We start from the raw sequence: 22,500 nt of genomic DNA, 5'->3' as shown, positions 1-22,500 counted from the left end.
CCTGGAAACAACAGAGAGAGAGAGAGAGAGACAGAGAGAGAGAGAGAGAGAGAGAGAGAGAGAGAGAGAGACAGAGAGAGAGACAGAGAGAGAGAGTTAGAGCTTTGAAAAACGTTCTTAGCAGACCGTACATTGCAATTTTGGCGACCCCCCTTTTGTGGCATTCTGTGACAGTGTTTATATGTAGTTATTGTCCTCCTGAAAAGAAAATATCAGTGAAAAACACATCAAAATAGGAGCACTCAGTTGTAAAAAAAAATAAATAAAAAAAATTTAAGTACACACACAGGACAACCTTCCTCAGAGCCTCTGTGTTCAGTTAGAGCTGTTTACAACCTATTGCCTCATTGAAATGTATCAAATCAGTACTTCTATTCAGCTGAAACGCAACAGTATACAACTCACAGTAAGAGGTTTAGAGTGTAATCATTCCTTTTCACTTTGTGCTCTACAGAGTGACTGACAGTTTGATGCCTTGCCAATGCCATTAAGCCATTCCCAGTACTGTAAATGTGAGAGAGTGTTTTGCCCAAGGTTGCAGTAGCTAAACACTGAGGCAGTTGCTGTTAGAGCTTTTGTTCAAATGAATTACAGTAAAAATGAAGGCTACTTAGGCTGACCCCTGCTCACTGCAAAACAACATTCTCTCCCCCTTCTCCCCCCCCCTTCCCATCTCTCTTTCCATCTCTCTCCAGCGATGGTGCTAGCCCAGAACAGACGCCGTTCATTTCCCCTCACAGCCCTACAGTCTGACAGGGCATCGATCGCTTAATTCCTTAACGCTGGTCACCATAATGACCCAGAGAGGCATGGGCTCTGACTGGAGCCTAATCAGCTTTTACTGCATCCCCCCTTAAGCGTACGTCAACACACACACACACACACACACACACACACACACACACACACACACAGACACAGACACACTCCCCCACCTCACTGTATGAATTCTATCACAAGATGAATCAATCCACAAACTCAGGGGGGAAGAGAAAAGGAAGAGAGAGGAGAGGACGGGATAGGAGAGGAGAGGAGAGGAGAGGAGAGGAGATGAGAGGAAAGGAAAGGAGATGAGAGGAGAGGAGAGGAGAGGAGAGGAGAGGAGAGGAGAGGAGAGGAGAGGAGAGGAGAGGAGAGGAGAGGAGAGGAGATGAGAGGAAAGGAAAGGAGATGAGAGGAGAGGAGGGGAGAGGAGAGGAGAGGCAGAGGGTTATGAGGCAGAGAGATAGCAGGATAGAGTTTCACTGAGCTGAGGGTGGAAAGTCACACGCAATTACTGCAGAGAAAAGGGATGAGCACCAACATCAAAGAGCCCCTCCCGCTCCCCCCACCCCGCTTCAGTAATGCTAATCACCTCTAATGAAGCTGATATCTGGCTGTTCCAGAGTGCTGCTCCCATTATTCCCCCACTTAACGTAGGGAGAACAGATGGGATCCCTAATAGCTGGACATTCATACAGCTGACATGCGGTACCATAGAAGCACATGGTTTCACCTTATGGAACTGGTGACCTCTCTCTCGCACGGACGTCACAGACGTAAACCTGTTATACCAAGAGGACGTCCTTGTGGTACGAGAGCACTGTGTGGGTTTAGATGTCTTAAGCATGATTCCAAATCATCCTCTACTACACGAGAACACCATTTGAGAGAAATAGGCCTTTTGTGTACAAAGTGTTAGGTCTTTGATTTCAACTCGTGAAAAATTGGAGCCAAAAACAAAAAGTGTTGCGTTTAGATTTTTGTTCAGTGTATGTGGCGGCAGCTGGGGAAAGCGGGAACAAGTCGGCAACCGATCAAAATGTTTAGACTTTTATTCTGAAAATTTTTAAGAAATGTCAACGTTGTAGAAAATCAATGACACACTCGCTAGTCAAGCCAAAATATTGCAATGCAATGGAATCAGTGAGTAATCCCCCCTACTCCACACTACCTACCTACCCGTAGTAGTGGGGATTACTCACAGAATCCGTTGCACACTAGCGCGTGTCAATGATTTTCAACAGCTTTGAAATTTCTACCATCCCTTGGGGACTGTTTCACCAGAGGGATGTACAGAGGGATGGGCAGAAGATGGTGCAAGTGAACTCTAAAGCTAAAGAGTGCAGAAAGACGTGTCTAGCCTTCTGTTGTGTAACTGAAACATCTGTCCTGCTGTACAAATGATGAGAAACAGAGATCCACTTCGTCTGAGAGCCGAGCCAAATGTTGTGCAATTAAAGTCAATGTGCAAAGTACTTCCAAATCGGTGAGAGAAAGCCTGGCACTGAAGTCCACGCTACAGGCCACTCTCGACAATTACGAGGTCAGTCGAAATAATGAATGATTAAATAGAACTTCCTGTTGCTATGGCGAAGTGATTCATGTCTCAGAGAGAGAGAGAGAGAGAGAGAGAGAGAGAGAGGGCGGATAAGAGGAAGCTAAAGAGCTCCGGGGGGTAATTCTCTCAACACTACAACACCAAAACGTCACAACCATGTTCTCTCCCCTGCCGCCCCCCCCCCCCCCCCCCCCCCCTCTGGGATGGCCGATTTCCTTTTCTGTCTCGAACAGAAATGTAATTTCTGTAATCGTTCTGGCTCGGTGACCTATCTGCCTGCGCAGAGCTACGGCAGCCTTCTCGGTGTGTAATTGGTGTTTGTCGATGAGAGGCCGAGGGTACAGCCACCTCTCGCCTCTCCTAATCCCTCTCTGAGTGGGCCTGAGATGCTTAATCGCCTCCTTAAGCAGAACCGGAGCTCAGCGACCCTGTCCCCTGCCAGGCCTCGTGGCGTGTGCGTCCTCTCCCGTGAGCTACCAAGCGTCCAAACAAGGTCTCTCCTCTTCACAAGACTCCACCCTCCCCCCACTCTGCAGGAACGCTGACTAGACCCCTCTTAGTCCCTGTTAATCCCCTGATGAAAATATTCATCTGCCTCGTGAAAAAAAAATCTATTCTTCCCCCCTCCATATTATTCCTATATAAAGCAGCTGTTTTGCGTGACAGTAGCCCCCCTGAGCTAGTTATGCCTTCTGACAAAGGGGGACTTTTCCAGCTTCTAGAACTCTATGGCGAAGGCCACTGAATTCAAAGACATGGTGTTACAGGGCTACTGGGTCAAGCTAAACAGCCATATTGTTATTCCCTGTGACAAAGTACAGAGGCTTTAGGCTCCGTACCTAAGCTGCCTTTTCATTGTACTGTAAAGTACGGTAACTTCCACCGCGGGGCTCAACTGCCAACCGCCAACCGCCAACCGCCAACCGCCAACACAGCGAAAAACCCACACAGAGCAGAGCCTCCCGAACGAGAGACGCAAACACATCTGAATGTGACCAGGCCTCCGCCTCGCTCTCCTTAACTCCCGGACCGTGGGTTTACTAGAAAGCCTTTTTCCTGAGGAAAAGAGACAAAGGACGCAGACTCTTTTTTTTTCTTCCAGCTGTCGTCCTCGTTTCACAGGAATTGGGAGCAGAAGGTTGGTAATTAGGCTTGTGTGCCTGTGCGCAGAGGCCCCGGCCACATCTCCGGCAGCGGAGTGTTTTCACGCAGTGATAAATGTAGCCCAGTGGCCTGTTTTAATAGGGCTGAGGCACTGTGTTCTGTGTGAATTTTTGGTTGGCGTGTCGCCTTGCCGTGGCTTGTGTGTGTGTGTGTGTGTGTGTGTGTGTGTGTGTGTGTGTGTCTGTGTGTGTGTGTGTGTGTGTGTGTGTGTGTGTCTGCGTGCATGCGTGCGTGTATTCTGGGCCCATCATATACAGGGTCTCCTCCTCAGCCAATTAGAATTCATCCCAGACACATCATCACACACAGTACTAAAACTGCTTCCTGTCTCCAGGTCTCCCATCTCTCCTTAGTCAGAAGGCAGCCTGAAGTGCTTCAAAGGGGTCCGTTTTCCCATCTTTCCGCACCCACAGTCATTATGGAGTCAGATATCATTACCATGGAGACAGAGGGTGGAGTGTGAGCTCCATGTATGGACGAGGAGTGGGGGGAGATACTCAGACCCAGACCCTACCAGACCAGACCAGGACCAGACCAGACCAGACCAGACCCAGACCAGACCTGACCTGACCCGACCAGGACCAGACCAGACCAGGCCAGACCAGACCAGGACCAGACCAGACCAGACCAGACCAGACCAGACCCAGACCAGATCCAGACCAGACCAGACCAGACCAGACCAGACCAGACCAGACCCAGACCAGACCAGACCAGACCCAGACCAGACCAGACCCAGACCAGACCAGGCCAGACCCAGACCAGACCAGACCAGACCAGACCCAGACCAGACCAGACCCAGACCAGACCAGACCAGGCCAGACCAGACCAGACCAGACCTGCTGCTGATACTGACCTCATCCGGCTAGGCTAGTCAGCCAGAGGGAGGAACAACACATTCCCTGGGAGAGGAGGACTACTCTGCAGTGTGTCAACATGCTCAGCTTGTGTGGGGGTGAGAGGAATACAGTTTAACCTTTCACCTTTCACCTCTGCCCTTTGACTTCTAACCTCACCAGACCACCGGGGAAGGGAACCCTGTTGATTGACAGGCTGTACAGTCAGAGAGGGCTGGGTGGGACCTGTGTTAGTTGAGAGTGGAGAGTGTGTGTGTGTGTGTGTGTGTGTGTGTGTGTGTGTGTGCGTGCGTGCGTGCGTGCGTGCGTGCGTGCGTGTGTGTGTGTGTGCGTGCGTGCGCGTGACTTTTAATTAATCTCTCACTTTTGAGTTAACCTACATATCTAAAACGTTCTAAACACGTTCTCTTACTAGCAAGCTACTCTGTTACTACCATAGAAATGGCCACAAAGTTTGTGTTTGTGTGTGTGTGTGTTTGCTGAGCATGTGAGGAAGATAGAGAGAATGATGAAATCAAAACGTTTTCAAATCACTAAGTGAGCAATAGACTGACATTCATTCTGACAAATACAGACTAGCTTGTCTGTTGCCAGCTAAAATATTATAATTATAATTATACAGTATATGAATTTAATATTATTCAGAAATCATGTGAGATGTTATAATAAAGTTTTTAAAAGTGTTTTATCTTCCCTCAAAAACACAAGTAAATACTAGTATGTTAAACTTGTGATTAATCATGATTAATCTGATTAAATACAGAATAATATTGCGATTAACTTGATTAAAAATGATTGAAAGCACAGGTAAAAATGCATTGAGCCCATACATTCTGTATGCAAGTTAGAAGCTAACATTGGAATATTAATCCAACCAGGGAATGCTGATTGACAGCACAACCCCACAGGCGAGAGAAACCCCATGCATAACTCATGGCTTTCCGCTGGGAGTCAGTGGATAGTTGATGCTCCACTCTCATATTCATAAGCTAATAAATAATTACTGAAGGGATCACTGGCACATGACCATGAATACTGCGCATTAATTATCAGTGGTTAAAACGATGTCTGCGAAAGCTTAATTAGACTTCCACCCGATTGAGTTATCTGAAATCTCTCTCTATGAAACGAGGCCCGGAAAGAAATGTGTTTTTTGGTTGTTTTTGTTTCTTTCTCGTTTACATTACCAGAAAAGGTCAATGTTTGGAGAGCTTGATAACGTGTGATTAAAAAGGAACGTCGAAAGCAATCAGTCGGACTCAATCGGAGTCATGGGCAACAGAACTGACTATAATGTCCAGTATATAGGAAGGCTTGGTCTCATACTCCCTGCAAGGCAGCAGGACATACTGTTTTTGTTATATTCAGAATGAATAACCAGTGAAAGGCAAGGCCGTCTTTGATGTGCTGCTCTCGTGGCTGCTTGTGTTGCGTCCTGCTGACAAACAGGGAAATGAACAGAGATTGCAGATGAGGACGACATCAAATGGACTGGGGGGCTTAAGACAAACAGAGGAAACAACGAGAGTGTTTGTATGCAGGGAGGATGACAGGAGACGGTCTGGCTCAGCGTGATACCAGGGCCATCTTTAATAACACACGCACGCACACACACACACACACACACACACACACAAGCCTGCACACACACACACACATAAGCATGCACACACACACACACACACACAGACACACACACACACACACACACACAAGCCTGCACACACACACACACACACACACACACACACACACACACACACACACAAACACATAAGCATGCACACATGCACACACACCACACACACACAAGTGCACACACACACACAGACAGACACACACACACACACACACACACACACACAGGACCGGACATTAACACAAGCTGTATCTTATCTCCCTCAGACAGGTTATGTTCCCTTTCTATATTACATGCAGCCGTACCTAATGGCTGCCTTGCTTCTGATGATGTGTAATCCCCTGTTTTGACTGGCAGGCCATATTAAATACATATTTCAGCCATTCTCTATGTAACAGGGCACGATAAAAAAAACAAATCTCCAGTTAATGACAAAACATCCAGGGGTCTCCTCAACCAACGTCTCTCGTCTCATAGACACACCGGACGACCGGTAATAAAAAACCTCCACCAAAGATCCCACAGAGAGGAAAGATAGACACCCGCTCTCCTCTTCCAATAAGGCCAGCATCTGATAGTGGAGCGGGGGGAGCAGGGCCAGACTGACAGACTAGGTGGCTAGGAGGACCAGGAGGGTCTCCTGCATACTGATGCCCTCCATTAGCTCCCCTAACGTGGCCTGGCTGAGAGGGCAGGAGGGGGGGTACCCCCCGCCCTTATCTTAATGAGTCTAACGAAGGACACCAGCGCTTTCTAATATGTTAATACGGACGGGCCCACGAGGAGATGGAGCAGACCCACCGCCTATGGCTGTCCCGGTTCTGTATCAACAACATGTAGTGGCACTGTGACACGGAATGGCCGACTGCACTGGGGCACGGAATGGCTGCCTCCTGTCGTAAAGCTAGCTCACGGAGCTGTATTTGGACTGTGTGGGTTAAGCCAACAGGACCAGGGCAACATCCCAGCACGGATGGAAGTCTGGCTGGCTGTTTTGATTTCCCACAGCGTGGTATGGGGGGGCATCGTACGTGAGTTGCTAGGCACCCGAGGAGTCATGGTGTTGTTCAGGAACGACTGTATCCACACCACACCAGCCTGGACGACCCCACACAACCACTCTCTGAGACAGGACAGGGTGAGAGAGGGGGGGGGGGGGGGGGGGGGGGGGAAACATAGAGCGAGAGAGAGAGAGAGAGAGAGAGAGAGAAAAATATGAGAAAAAGAAAGAAAAAGAGAAAGAGAAAGAGAGATCGCAGCAGGAAAGGGAGGAGAGGCTTGTTTGTGTCCAAAAACAGTAAGCTGAGTGTGTGAACGACAGAAGGAAGGAAACGAGTGAAGCAGAGGAGGAGATGGCGGGTACCCATACATACAGTATATGTGTACAGGATAGACAGCCGATGCTGAGCCCAGGAGTTTATGGATGAAGTGAGGGTCTTTAACGAGGCCGCTGTCAAAGCTAATTGGTCGGACCTTTTTTTTATGGTTCTGTTTCGTTGAGTTAATGGAGTCCAAACGGAGCCAGCGCGGCCCTCATAAAGACCTGTGTGTAATCAAAGTGTCACACCTCGTTGTTGTCATCTCACAGATCACCGCTGTGTGTGTGTGTGTGTGTGTGTGTGTGAGTGTCTGTGTGTGTGTGTGTGTGTGTCTGTGTGTGTGTGTGTGTGTCTTGTACGTACGTACGTACAGTATGTGCATGTCTGTCTGTGTGTGTGTGTGTGTGTGTGTGTGTGTGTGTGCTGAAGCCTCAGAGCCTACAGTCTGCACCTCGAGTTGCGTTGTGTTGCGAATCCTAGATGTGAACTGGGCTTAAGAGGGTGGTAATGCCACTGTGGGTGACCGGAAGTGTGTGTGTGTGTGTGTGTGTGTGTGTGTGTGTGTGTGTGTGTGTGTGTGTGTGTGTCTGGGTTTCCGTTAACCGGTAATTGCCGGACTTTGTCCGGTATTTTTTTTTGAAGTCCGACAAATTGAAAAGTCGTCGGACATATTGTCCGGACATATTGTCCGGTGAAAATAATTCCCTTTGAATACAATTCGCTAAATTTCACATTCTGATTCCTTCTATTTTAAAAAAGACGAATATATAGGCTATGTATTTCTTTTATTATGATATGATTTGACACCGGCATGATGATGACTCCTAATGTGTAGGCCGGCCTATGCGAAACAGCGCACAGGTGCCACATGGGATTGATGCCAGATGGGATTACAGTTTAACCAGTCTATTACCGCTTAAACACAGTAGCCCATTCGGCGGTAACCCATGCCTATCTGGCAACCCTGCCAACCCGTCCACCATAGTAATACGCAAACGTTGCAGTTTAAACATTTAAACCTTCCTACTTTTCAGTTAATCTGGCTGTTGATGTCATTTTGTCATAAAAAAAAAATAGGCCATCACTGATTCATTATCACTCATTCCGTCCCCTCAGCGCTTGAAGAATATGCTAAACCGGCCATCCAGACCATCATTGGTCATTTTGGCCAAGAAATGACCAGCGATGATGACTCAGCACCAGCCACAGCCCCGGTCATCGATGCCACAAACGTGCAACGAGATGCCATCGGTGTCATGACAGCGCTTCGTGGTTATGGGGGCTTGCGTTTCTCAACAGCCTGCGAAGTCCTCATCCGAGACTTCAGCGAAATTTACCCAGAGTGGGCCACACTGGCCAAGATAGCCTGCTTGATTCCCGTCTCCAGTGCCTGCAGAGAGAGGATTCTCTCTGCAGAACCGAATTAAAACTGCGGACCGAAGTCGCCTTGGGGAGGGCAAGGTCACACGGCTAATGCGCATTGCAAGTTGCGGAGAGACACTTTGCAGCTTTGATTTCAAGTCCGCAGCTGCACGCTTCAATGCTGCCAAAAAGCGACGTTGGCCTAATAAGTAGCTGAATTATATGAGCAGCCATTGTTATTTTCAGAGTTTTTACTCTAGGCTATTTTATTTAAGGCTATCCCCTATCTATCTGAGAAAAGGCATAGGCGATAGGCCTAGGCTGTAACATCGAACGGAAATTAGCCTATACATACGCATTGCAAGTTAATTTAAAGCCTATTTATTTTCAAAGAGTTTTATTCTATTTTATTTGATCTGATAAAAGGCATATGAACGGAAATTAGGCTAGCCGTGTCACGCCAGAAGCCTACATGCTTGCACTGTTACTGTTCAATAAAATGTTGTACATCTAGACATTGTGGTATTTCTTTATATACGTATCCCAGACTGCCTATCAATTGTTTCTCAATAAACAGTTATGTTCTTCCCATTGTCATACTCTCGAGCTAAACGAAATGCCTTCCCAACCAGCGAGACTTATAGAAATGACGTTGTTTTATTGATTTTAAAAAAAGGGTAAAACTGGAAAGAGAAAATAGAAAACTCACATTAATCCCAAACAATTTAACAAACTTCAGTTAACGTAATGTGGAGTCCGTTCATTGATCGATGCTGTCTGTTCAGTTCCCAGTGAGGCGCCCGTTCAGCGCTGGACCCGTTCAGCGCTGGATTTGACGCATGGCATAGCGCGCATGCGTCAAATCATGTTATATTATTATATATTATATAGCTCGCATCTAATCGTATCGGATGAGAAATAGACATTAAATGGCATATAGGCCGCTACACAACAGTAATCACCGCGACAAACAGCTATATTAGATTTGGAGGGGAAAAAAATATGATTTTGATTTTTTTTTTTTTTATTATATTTTAATATGATGACCGGAATATATCACGTTTGTCCGGTAAATCGAATTCTTCCCGGACACGATGTCCGACGGCAAATTTTTCTAACGGAAACCCTGGTGTGTGTGTGTGTGTGTGTGTGTGTAAGCCACAGCACTTCCTCCCATGCACACAGCAGTGGAGGCTGGTGGAGGTAGAAACCGTAGGACTAGGCTCATAGTAATACATGGAATGGAATCAGGGAACGGCATCAAACACCCATGGATGATCGTTCTGTTCCCTCCGCTATGATGAGTCCATCCTCTCTGCAGTTGGTTAAGACATACAGTACCGGTCAAAAGTTTGGACACACCTTCCCATTCAATTGAATGGGGAAGTGTGTCCAAACGTTTGATTGGTACTGTGGTGCCTGCAGCAGCTGAGCCTGTGTACCGTCAGGCCAGGCTTTGGGGACGCTGCCTGCACTAAAACAGCTGGCCTCAATTACCTAGCCAACTCCCTGTCGGATTCCACAGGGCCTGTATTCACTGGACAACACAATGCCTTCCAACACACACACACACACACACACACACAGACACACACACACACACACACGCACACGAGCGCACACACACGCAGACACAGACACAGACACACACACGGATATGCACACGCACACACAAAACACACAGACACATACACATGCACGCACATACACACACACAGACACAGACACATACACATACACACACACACACACACACGCATGGACATGCACACACACACACACACACACACACACACACACACACATACACACACAGGCACACACATACACAGACAAAACACACATACACACACACACACACCCCTGTCTATTACAGTGCAACAGCTTGAGCGCTGAGCAACAAAGCAGCATCGGTCTTGGTTATATAACTACTGCCATAATCATCTGTGTATGCTTCTTATTAAAGTAGTCTGACCTTTGAGATGTGCTAGACGTAGCCTTGGCTGTCATTATATCAGACTCGTAAAAGTATGTTTTCTCGCATTAAGGCTGCACTGCTATCCAGATCAACTCTGGCATTGTGACGAGGCGAGGCAGTGTGTTGGCCTTGGTACAGCAGCCTTTACTCTATCAACTGGCAGCCCTCCATGACACAGAACCATCCATTGATCTGATGGGAGACAAGGACCAGTCACTTAGTAGGCCACAGCCATGCCTGCACCCAGGGATTATACTAGGGACCATTCACACAATATTACAACACTGTACGTATAGTACTAGTCAATTGAATGGGAAAGTGTGTCCAAACGTTTGACTGGTACTGTATATACTAAAATAGACCATATACACCAAACATAATAAGCTCACTCGTACAGTAGTAAAGTCGCATTGGATAAAAGTGTCTGCCAAGTGGCATATACAAATGGTAAATGGACTGGCTTATATAGCGCCTTATTCCAAAGCTCTTTACAATGGCCTCTCATTCACTCATTCACTCATTCACACACACACAATGTGTCTGTATTATCTTGTAGATAGTACTAGCTTTTTTGTCTGTCTTACATGTAACGATGAATTGAGAATCAAGGACCCCAATTGAAATAAGCCAGTGGCTTTCTTGGGTTTTTATCCTGTTAGTTGACCTTGTATGTAATATGTACTTTCATGTACCTACTTCTGCAAATCTTCTAATAAAGTTTTCAATCAATCAATCAAAACACACACACGGCAGCAAGCTACCATGCATAGTTGACTAAGGTCTGTGCAATGAGACCCGCAGGTCACACTGCAGCAAAAGGAACCAGAAGGAGGTTTTAGGCACAGGGACATCGTGCTGTTCTGAAGCGCTGATAACAGCTTCGCCAATTAAACTGTGTAGCTTCAACACAGACGTGATGAAATGAGATTACGTTTCTCCATCGCCTTCGGTGGTGGTGTTGGAAACGGCTAGGAGGGGAAAAGGGAAATCGTTATCTCCAGTGACTCAGAGTAAAGGAGGACATGGCTATCCGAGGGCTATGCGGTGTTAAAGGGGGAATGTTGGAAATCGCAGCAGTCATTTGAGACAAAGGGTGGAGCAGCATGAGAACTGGAGAGGAGGAGAATGACTTGGCGAGCGTGATTAAGTACATGTGTGCTCAACAATAACACACTTGAGCACGGCGCGCACACATGAAAAGAAGACATAAATAACATAAACACACACACACAAGTCACATAAACCTTAAGGTTAGCGTGTGTGTGTGTGTGTGTGTGTGTGTGTGTGTGTGTGTGTGTGTGTGTGTGTGTGTGTGTGTGTGTGTGTGTGAGCGTGCGAGCGTGAGTGTGTGTGCGCACGTGTGTGTGTTAGTCTGTGTGTGTGAGCGTGCGCGCGCGTGTGTGTGTGTGCGTGCGCACGTGTGTGTGTTAGTGTGTGTGTGTGTGTGCGTGCGCGCGCGTGTGTGTGTGTAGGAGCGTGCGCGCGCATGTGTGTGTGTGTGTGTGTGTGTGTGTTAGTGTGTATGTGTGTGTTCTTATTGTCTGGGGGGGCTGTATTGGTCCTCAGTGCAGTGTGTGTAGTGTGTGCGTGGTGTGTACGTATACACGTGCGTGCGTGCGTGTGTGTGTGCCGATGTGTGCGTGCGTGTGCGTGCGTGTGCGTGCGTGAGGTGCGGGAACTCACTTGAACTGGTGGTGTTCTCTGGAGCTGCGGATCTTGTTGGAGAAGCGCTCGGCCAGCTTCTCCAGGCTGCGGGAGTACTCCAGCTGGAGCTCGGCCTTGCGGCGGAAGAACTCCTGCAGGTCCTGCAGCAGCTGGATGCGAGACTCCGACTGTTGCTCCAGGCATTTGAACTGCTCCACCAGCTGGTTACGGATCTCTGTCCGTTCAAAAAACACAAAACACAAAGTCGTCAGAATACACGGAATACACTAAACACGAGTCGACGTTTTTTGGGACACTTGTTTGCCGTTATAGGTGAACTTCTCCAAACCTAACCCTGCGACATACCAGCGTCATGTCCAGGGGGTGTACTTGTACACCAAGCCGCCTCACGCTACGGAAACAGGAGATAGGCTCCTGCTCCTATGGGCCATTAGGCTCCAGAACCATTGGTTCTCAAGGCAACTTACTTCCCTCCAACAGAGCATGTTATAAACAGGAGTGGACCCAATCAAACATACCAGAGCGATGTTTACGCACGTTCTCAGTCAGCAGACAAGTGTGGTCTGAGTGCGGTAGACCGGTACTGAGGAATAAAGTCGGACCTGGGACACATCCACACTCTGGCCAAGGTCTGGCCTTTTCATGGCAAAGATACGGTTAAGGTTTGGCAGTCATAGCTAGTCCAGAGCTAAGGGTAGGCCGTCAGAGCTAGCACAGAGCTAAGGGTAGGCGGTCAGAGCTAGCACAGAGATAAGGGTAGGCAGTCAGAGCTAGCACAGAGCTAAGGGTAGGCGGTCAAAGCTAGCCCACTACAGTCAGAGCTAATTGGCAGTCATAGCTAGCCCACTTCTGCCCTAGTAACAAAGTGGTTAGATGGTTAGGACATTAAGTATTAAGGAAACCATCTGATGACATGATAAAAGTGGCACTGTGTTGGACACCAGAGGGAAAAGGCAAAAGAGGGAGGGGCCCAAAACCACCTGGAGGCGAAGCATGGAAGGAGAAATGAAGGAGAGAGGAAACAGCTGCAACAGCATTGAGAAGAAAGCAATCAACAGTGGAGTGAGTGGAGATCCTTGGTCCTTGCCCTTATGTGCCACTCGGCGCAACAAGGACTCGATTAGATTCAACTTTATTGTCATCGCAGAGTACGATGTATGAAGTACGAAATGCAGTTTAGCATCCAACCAAAAGTGCAAATAGTGATATAAGGGTGATGATATAAATAGAACAAGAAGTTCTAACAACAAGGACTAAGTAAGTAAGTAACAAAGTTGTACCTGGGCCACATCTGGATGCCGACTGAACACGGATGTAGGCCAGATCTGGGCCGTTACTACTCTGCTGACAGGGATGGAGCAGCGTGGCGGACACATAAACTGTCCCCTTCACAGACATCTTAGTCTTATCATTCACAAGATATCTTTATAGTACCCAAAACATCCGTTTTATCAGGCTACTCATTCTTTCTCTGTGTAAACATTACTACATCTCCTTATGGGTCCTTCCTAATTCAACTGTGAAATAAGTGACTCCAGGCTGTGAAATCTCATTACCATTCACACACGTTGTCCTTTTATAAACTACAGCTTTTATAAACTACACTTTCACCTGGCATCCCTAATTCCTAATAACCATGAAATGCTCTGTCACATTCGTATTTCCCCTCAAGGTCGTTCAAGCCAAGCTGTCAGTCAGTCAGCAGAAGTTTTAGTTGAACACACTTGTCACAAATGTACTAATATCCTAAGTCTTCCAATGCTTTTAGTGTTGTACAGTGAGTGAAGTCTCAGCAGGTGGGCTTGGTTTTATTTGGGGAATCTAGCGTGTGTGTGTGTGTGTGTGTGTGTGTGTGTGTGTGTGTGTGTGTGTGTGTGTGTGTGTGTGTGTGTGTGTGTGTGTGTGTGTGTGTGTGTGTGTGTGTGTGTGCGTGTGTGTGTGTGTGTGTGTGTGTGTGTGTGTGTGCGTGCATTGTGTGTGTGTGTATGTGTGTGTGTGCGTGCATTGTGTGTGTGTGTGTGTGTGTGTATGTGTGTGCGAGTGTATGTGAGTGTGTGAGTGTGGCGTGCATGTGTGCGTGCGTGCGTGTGTGTGTGTGTGAGTAAATTAAGTTTTTAAGTTGGTCCGTCGAGTTTGCAGCCTTAGCTTTGTTTTTTTCTGCTTCAACTCTGAACATAAACCAAGTCGTGAAGGACGGTGGGACATAACAGCTAGAAGCTCAGAGCTACGGTGAGTGGCGTGAGCGCATGCTTCGCTTTGGGAATTTCTACCACGGACCTATAATCAACCTGATGTCAATGAGTGAAGTGTTCCAGAGCCTCACTTGGACCACATAGTATCTTACCGAGAGGGGGGGGGGGGGGGGGAACCTGACACTGGCAGTCTCACACAGTGGACCTCCACTAACGCTGGTGGGAACCCAGGAGAGAAACCCGAATCTCCGCTTTGTACTGTTTGTCACTGAGAGACACTGCCTCTGCCTCTACCTCAGGAACAAAGAGTGGCCTATTTTAACAGAACAAATCCCGAAAGAATCGGAGATGGCTGTTTCAGATCCTCATGAAAAGAGTCACAGTAAACGACGGGAATGAAAGGAGGGAAATGAATCTACGCGATATAGAGCTAGACGAGAGCGTACTGAAAGGCGGTATCGCCGACGTACAGAAACAGAAGTCTCTGACCTAATGTTGCATCCCTGTATTCAACACAACCAAATCAAAGCTGTTTCATGTGTGGTTATCAAAGGAGTTTTTTTTAATGCCACATCAAACGAAACGTTGTTCTTTTATTCCCCCATCCACGCGGTGTTCCATGGCCGGGGTTAACTGTGAATCTATGAAGACAGTGGCAGCACAGCTAGACGTTAAATAGGCCTCAGATGCCATCATCCTTTGTTCACGTAATACACGGTGAATCTCTTTCTTCACCGCTGGCTTTCTCTACTAGGTCTAAAGCATTCCTCGCTCGATGACAAAAATCATCAGACCGTAGGAGTCGGAAACCTCTTCGCTGAGGGTTTTTTCGGAGAATGGTCGGAGTCTCGGATTCGCCTGAGGTCAAGACAGGAAAAAAAAGGACGTACTGTAATTGTGGCTTGATGTACTTCAGGAAAGGATAAAGCTACTGTATCAAAGTTGTTTTGTGTCACAGGATCCAGGGCACATTTCCAGAGCACGAGGTGACACTGCTAGAGAAGATGGACTGTTAACTGCATAGCGCCACCACAGCAATGACAAAGGCCATGTTTCCATGTGGCTGAGGGTGTAATTTGCTCAGCCAAGCCCTTTCCCGTTGGTTATATTCAGTCTGTGACTACGAACGGAGGGAAGCTAGCCATTTGTGTTTAGCGACTGAAGCGGTGATGTTGTGCAGGGGAGCTTTTCTTCTCCTGTGAAGTTGTGCCGCCTGGCCCCAGCCCCCGAGCGGCACGCTACAATCTGTGGTTAACCACTGTCCCAGCCCTTCCCTTTTCACCCAGGGGCCTCCCTCTCCCTCCCGGCTTCTGTGGCTTAAGCCTGCGAGAACCTACAAGCAGAGGTCTTACTGCGCGCATGTGTGTGAGGGGGGCGGGGGGTGGATGTGTGTGTGTGTGTGTGTGTGTGTGTGTGTGTGTGTGTGTGTGTGTGTGTGTGTGTGTGTGTGTGTGTGTGTAACTAAGACCATCCATGGAGATGCCCAACATGCTACTACTATAACACATTCCGATCCTAACTTCCCGGGGACGCCGTTCCTTTCCCAGACACACTGCTATTCCTCCTCCTTCCTTCCTTCCTTCCTTTCTTTCTTCCAATCCCTTCTCTCTCGTTCTGTGTTTTTTTTTTTTGCTCTCTCGGCAGCAGCAGCAGCACGTATCCAGTGACAAATCAAAGAGAGCCAAGAGAAACGCCTGCAGAAGACGAATCTAACACCAATTTGCATGAATGGCAACGAGGACCCTTTTTTAAATTTGGCAACGAGGACACTCTCACTCTCGCAGCTGTAGCAGCCCGATTTGACAGGCAGAGTTTGGAAATGTAGGTCACACGCCAGAAGTGTGTCCTCGCCTCTTGGAGAAACCATGAGCAATCTCAGAGTTATTCACCAGTTATTCCCAAACTCCAGTTCCTCCCTCCTTGCAACGGCGCCTTCTCTGTGGTCTGTTTGAAGTGCGTCTGAACCCCTCAGAGCTCCTCTTCAATCTGTGAGGCGGAGGAATGCGAGCGAGTTCACGCCTTCAGTGATGGAAGACGGTTTTGCCCTGTTTTATAAAAAAGCACCAAAACAAGATCGCCGCCGGGCATGACATACGTATCAAAGCAACATTCAAAATGGACCTCGTAACCAGAATTAAAAATTCTGTATAAAGTACAAAACATCAATGGTTTATGGAATGAAAAGGGATGGCATCAAACGATAAGGGTTTGATGAATGTTACTATGACCCATTCTCTGAGAGCGTAGCAATCAAGTCATTAAAAATCCCACAGCGCCATTGGAGCTGTGTGCGAGCTCGCAATCTGAAAACGAAATTAGCATTTCAAATAGTTTTCGGTTCACTTGTTCGAGAGTTTGTCTGGATAAGCATTGACTACTCCCAGTGTAGGGGGGGGGGGGGGATGGGGGAGCGGTTGGGGGAGGGTTGGGGGCTACAGTAGGGGGCCATTTTAACTACCAAAAATAAACAAGAGCTGTACTAATTAGATATAGGTCCATAAGCGCAACCTTTAATTGAAGGGTACAATTCTCCTTTAATGTTGTTGTTTTGATTAGGCAACGCTGCAATTACGTGAGGCAGGCGCACAGCATGTCTCCTCTACACGTGTTTCCATTTGTGGAGGTACTGTAGCCAGTCTGCTTGTTGTCGGGGGTGACGGTGGTGGTGATGGTAACCTCGGACCAAATGAGTGAGGGGAGCTTAAGGGGAGTGGGGGGGGGTTAAGGGGGTTAAGGGGGTGAGGGAAGGGGCAGGCAAGCTGTGAGAGTGTGGTATACCACGACTTCTACTCCTCCTCACGACTTCCACGCCCAAGTCCGACCACACCAAGGGAGGTACAGTACAACATGCCACTTGTGAAGACTTATACATGGCCTTCAGATAAGCTTAGGAGGACGAGGACGCGCTGGATCGGATGATTGAGACAGAAATAAACAGATGAGGGCATTCTACCACACGACAACATAGCCTATCCTATCAGTACATCTCTTTGGAGAGCAATATTGTGTGATGAATGGCGTCTTATCTTTAGCTCCGCCGTGTCTATGCTGCAATTTATCAAGCTCATGTTCAGCGAGTTCTTCGGCAGCTGAAATTGAGACCGAATGATTGTGCCAATCCAGTATCTATTGCACTTTGAAAAGCTGTAGTTTTCTGGCAAACATAACGGGTGATGCAGTATGACTATGTCTCTGAAAGCTACTGGAATCATAGGCCTCATTCACTATCCAGACAGATGGGTCTTTGTCAAGATGCATCAATCCACAGGCACTTGTTTATTCCCTCAATGTCTTTTCTCTATTGACGAAATTGCAAGTGTGTGTGGGTTGAAGTGATGTCCACAGTGAATAAGCCTAGTGCTGTGTGTGTGTGCGTATGTGTGTGTGTGTGTGTGTGTGTGTGTGTGTGTGTGTGTGTGTATGTGTGTGTGTGTGGGGCTGCATGTCCGTACACACTCTTTTTGATGCAAAACATCAATATCCTTCATGACTATGGTTTCAAAGTGTCGGAAACTTTTCTGGAATTTTTCCATGGGAAGTTAAGCCCGGGAATTTGGGGACTTTTTGGATGAATTTGGATTCATCCAAAAAGTTAGCTCATAACAGTGAACCTTTTTGTGGTACACATAAGGCAATTCTAGGTCTTGTGGCATATATCGGTTAAACTATCCCCCAATTCAATGGAATTGCAACCCTCTGCATGCACAGTGCATTCTTCCATCACATGTGCAGCTGATTCTCAACATCTTCCACAATAATGAGATGCTATCGCGCCCGCACTACACTGTCTGAGCCCAGGACGACATGCTTTCTGGTAAGTCAGGGTCAGGATGGATTTAGTTTAGTTTATTAGTTTATTATATCGAGGACAATCCAAATACATGAACCATATAAAATACAGTAAAAAAGGCAGCGTTAGCCTAGTCGGCTAATTTTCAGCTGAAGTCCCCGGCCAGTTGCAACATGGCATCCTGAAAAGGATCATTCGGGATCATTAAATATTCCCTTTCTTTTGTTGTTCAGTGAAATTACCCCATGTGAAGAGTCAATTCAGTCAATTCAATTCAATTCGTAAGTAAATCGTTTTTTTCGTTTTTTTTCTATTGGAAGGATTTAATAATTTGCAATTATATCTACTTATGATAAGGTAAACGGTTTATCTTTCTGTCATTCTCATATATTCCTGTCAATTCCCAGAAAGTTTCCACCTCTGAATATTCCCCAAAATGTGCAACCCTATTCATGACCACCCACTCTTCCATCACACCAGAACCACATCAGGAAGCAGGTAGGAGTCCCTGGATCTGTGCCTGGTCTGGCTCTCTCTACGCTCCACTCAGCCAACCTAGCACATCTCAAACAATCAGACTTATTTATTTATTTATTTACCAGGGACAGTGCACATTAATCAAAAAATGTGTTTCCACATCAATGTAAATGTGCCAGTTAGCTCATGAGCTAATTTTCATCTGTAGCCTTAGGCTATACTCTGCTCAGGATGTCTTCATCTCTGACAACACCGTGCATCTCTGCTTCATTTATACCTATAATGAAGTGTTCTGAAGCTAATACATCAATGCCCATATCACTAGAACAGCCATGCCTTTTTTAGCTACTATAAGGGTCAAACGACCATAGTCTTTACAATGGGAAGCTGCTATTTACACACAACAACCACTAGTTGGCGCGGCTTGTAAATTAGCCTGTCTCCTACACAGAAAAACTGCAAAATAGCTTCATACTAGCTTATCCTGAAAATGTAAGGATACTGGGTGTTAGAACGCACATATCTAGGAAAAGTCATGAAAGGAGGGTCCTGAAATTTGATCACGTGCAAAGATATTTAAAAGAAAATTACTCACAGGGTCAAATAACCCCACCCATGGCTGTGTTAAGAGTGATGATGAGGTAGTTCATGAGCGCTTCTTTTCATGGTCTTTTTGTGTGACTTCCACATCCCATTATAACATGACCGGCTCTGTTTGACAGACGCTATCAGGTCGGATCAGCGGCCTTAGAGGTGCTAGCGCGTTAAAGAGCCCTCTGAGAGCAGGCGGGCCCGCAGAAGGAGGGACCATTTCAACATTGACCTTGGGACAATACATCATCATTATCACCTCTGCCTATTCCCCCGCCACACACACAGCACACACACACACACACACACACACATGCACACTGGACATACCACACGCACACGCACACAGCACAACAACACAAACACAAACACATACGCACACATACACACAGTACATACACACCCACTGGTCTCCAAAACCAGGAGGTCCTAGCACAGGAATTGTAAAACTAGTGGACTCGTGTGTCGCTCCAGCGAGCAGGACAACCCTCCGAGAACAATACCAGGATGTAGGAGATCCCTGACCTCTGACCCCCCAACCAGACCCCCCCAAAAAAGAAATCTCATAATAGCAGCTGCAGGGCTGTTATGGTAACGGTAATGTCTCCGAGCATGACTGTGGCCAGCACGCAGGGGGGAGGGGGGGAAGAGAAAATGAAAACAAATACTGTCCTCCAGAGCCAGGCGAAGGTTTGAGAGAGGACCTTAATCCACAACTCCACGTAGCTCCCTCAGGTCATAAATCTCACTTAATCTGAGATGTTTTTATCACCCTCTGCGGTTTTCTACCAGCAACGAGGGGAATGGTCAGCAGATGCACGGTGCAGACAAACAGCACAAGGCTTCATGTTGTTCACACATTTTTGAAACACAAAAGGTTTCTAAGGAAGCGAATAAAAACCTGCTATTAACGAACACCACACTACATTTCCCCACCAATTACAACAATCTTAATAAGACAAATTCTTCTTAAATGCGGTAGTTAGTTACCGTGACAAACCTCTGAACCTCAACCTCTGAATTCGATACATACAATAAACACAGTCTTTGAAACCTGAGGACACAAGATGTTACAGGAAGTCGTTACGACCCCTGTGGTCATTAAGTTAAACCTGCGCTTTCGTTTTCTCAAATCGTTCCGGGACACTGGACACTGGCGGTGGCATGTCGCCGATGCAGCATTTTTCTGTGCGCCAAAGGCTGCCACTCTGGATGGGTTACGTAACGACTCCTCCAGGCAATGAGGTTGAAAGAGAATTGATTAACCTCCTGCGGCTCCAGTAATGTCTGTTCATTAACACTGAGGACCTGAGCTGGAACGTGTATTAGACAAGGCTACAGGAGCCCTGGACCGGAAGAGAGAGGGTGGGGTGGGGGGGGATGTTGATTTGATTTTAAAAAATAAGAAGAGGAAAGAGGCTATTATTTACCATGGGGACACAGAGAGGAAGAGAGAGAGAGTTCAAATCGACTCCTCCTCTCCACCGAACGATCAGTGATGTCGACAACATGTTGTTTGTGTGTGGGAGGGGTCTGGAGGAGGTGTGGGAGGGGCCTGGAGGAGGTGGGGGAGTGGTCTGGGGGAGGTGTGGGAGGGGCCTGGAGGAGGTGTGGGAGGGGCCTGAGGAGGTGTGGGAGGGGCCTGGAGGAGGTGTGGGAGGGGCCTGGAGGAGGGGTGCGAGGGGCCTGGAGGAGGTGGGGGAGTGGTCTGGGGGAGGTGTGGGAGGGGCCTGGAGGAGGAGGTGGGGGAGTGGTCTGGAGGAGGTGGGGGAGGGGTCTGGAGGAGGTGGGGAAGGGGTCTGGAGGAGGAGGGGTTTGTGGCACATCTGGGCGCACCGCATGAAAAATAAACAGCCCCAGAAGGAATTAGCCTCCTTGGCAACCGTCTCCCTGGCTTGCCAGATCACACACACACACACACACACACACGCACACGCACACGCACACGCACATGCACACGCACAAGCACACGCACACACACACACACACACACACACGCACCCACACACACACACACACACACACACTGACAGCAGACAAAGGCATCTGCCTGCCAGCCAAATACACTCCTCACTACCTAATCCTCTTCACAGCTCTACAATATCTGGCCGGTCTCTGCTGCAGAACTCACACCCTCCTCCGAGCTCTCCACAGCGCCATGCCAGCCGAACGCTCAGGAGAACCAGTCTAGAGTAGACACCGGCTGGTACTGAATAAGCAGACTGGCAAAATGGTAAATGGACTGAGCCTAGGACTCAAAAGCGCTCTTCAACGGCGTCTCGTTCACCCATTCACACACACATTCACGGCAAGCTACCATGCAAGGCGCCGGCCCGCTCATTTGGGAGCAATTTGAGGTTCAGTGTCTTGCCCAAGGACACCTCGACATGTGGCGAGGTGGGGTTCGAACCACCAATCTGTCGACCTCTGTCTTGTTTTCTTATCATCGTTTGGCCAGAGCTGGCTTTGGGTGGGGGGGGGACAGGTCACCCTGTCTATGTGCAACCCTCTTGTCTGTTCTACTCCGCTAAGATCAGTTTTCCCGAATATTCCCTTCTTTCTCTCATTTGGCCTAAACGCCTGGCCTAAAGCCAGTCTAGTCTAGTCTCCCTAATGATTAAGGCTAGGATTTGGGGAGGGTAAGCTAAATGGACTGTACTTATATCGCACCTTTATCTAAAAACGCTTTACAAAGGCCTCTCATTCACCCATTCACACACCAACGGCGGCAATCTACCATGCAAGGCGCCAGCCCGGTCATTGTGAGCAATTTGGGGTTTAGTGTCTTGTAAGCTGATCCTAGATCGGTGCCTAAGGTTATCTATCCAATCAATAAATCAACTAATCAATCGAATGTATCCTAACTGTCTTGGTTCCAGCCATCTGCCTCTGTCTGATCTCTCTCTCTCTGTGTCTCTCTGTCTGATCTCTCTCTCTCTCTCTCTCTCCCTCTCTCTCTCTGTGTCTCTCTGTCTGCTCTCTCTCTCTCTCTCTCTCTCTCTTTCTCTCTCTGTCTGCTCTCTCTCTCTCTCTCTGTCTGCTCTCTCTCTCTCTCTCTCTCTCTCTCTCTCTCTCTCTGTCTCTCTGTGACACACCCAGAACACTGCAGCACTCAGACCCACCCAGCTATCAGATGAGGATGATGATTG

General features: G+C 47.6%; 1 protein-coding gene across 3 annotated transcripts in view; it reads right to left on the bottom strand.

The window, feature by feature from the left end:
• srgap3 (SLIT-ROBO Rho GTPase activating protein 3) overlaps positions 1–22,500 on the bottom strand; it is a gene marked incomplete at both ends in the record, with an annotated part of 88,688 nt that overhangs the window by 52,002 nt on the left and 14,186 nt on the right. For all 3 annotated transcript variants that reach the window (XM_080548109.1, XM_080548108.1, XM_080548110.1), the window contains 2 exons: position 1; positions 12,320–12,515. The exon at position 1 is cut by the window's left edge and continues 162 nt beyond it. In XM_080548109.1, coding sequence (XP_080404235.1) covers position 1; positions 12,320–12,515 — 197 coding nt within the window. The remainder of the gene's footprint in view (positions 2–12,319; positions 12,516–22,500) is intronic.

Source organism: Nansenia antarctica (assembly GCF_963989245.1).
Source record: "Nansenia antarctica genome assembly, chromosome: 18".
Lineage (NCBI taxonomy): Eukaryota > Metazoa > Chordata > Actinopteri > Argentiniformes > Microstomatidae > Nansenia > Nansenia antarctica.
This window is presented reverse-complemented; position numbering and strand designations above follow the sequence as displayed.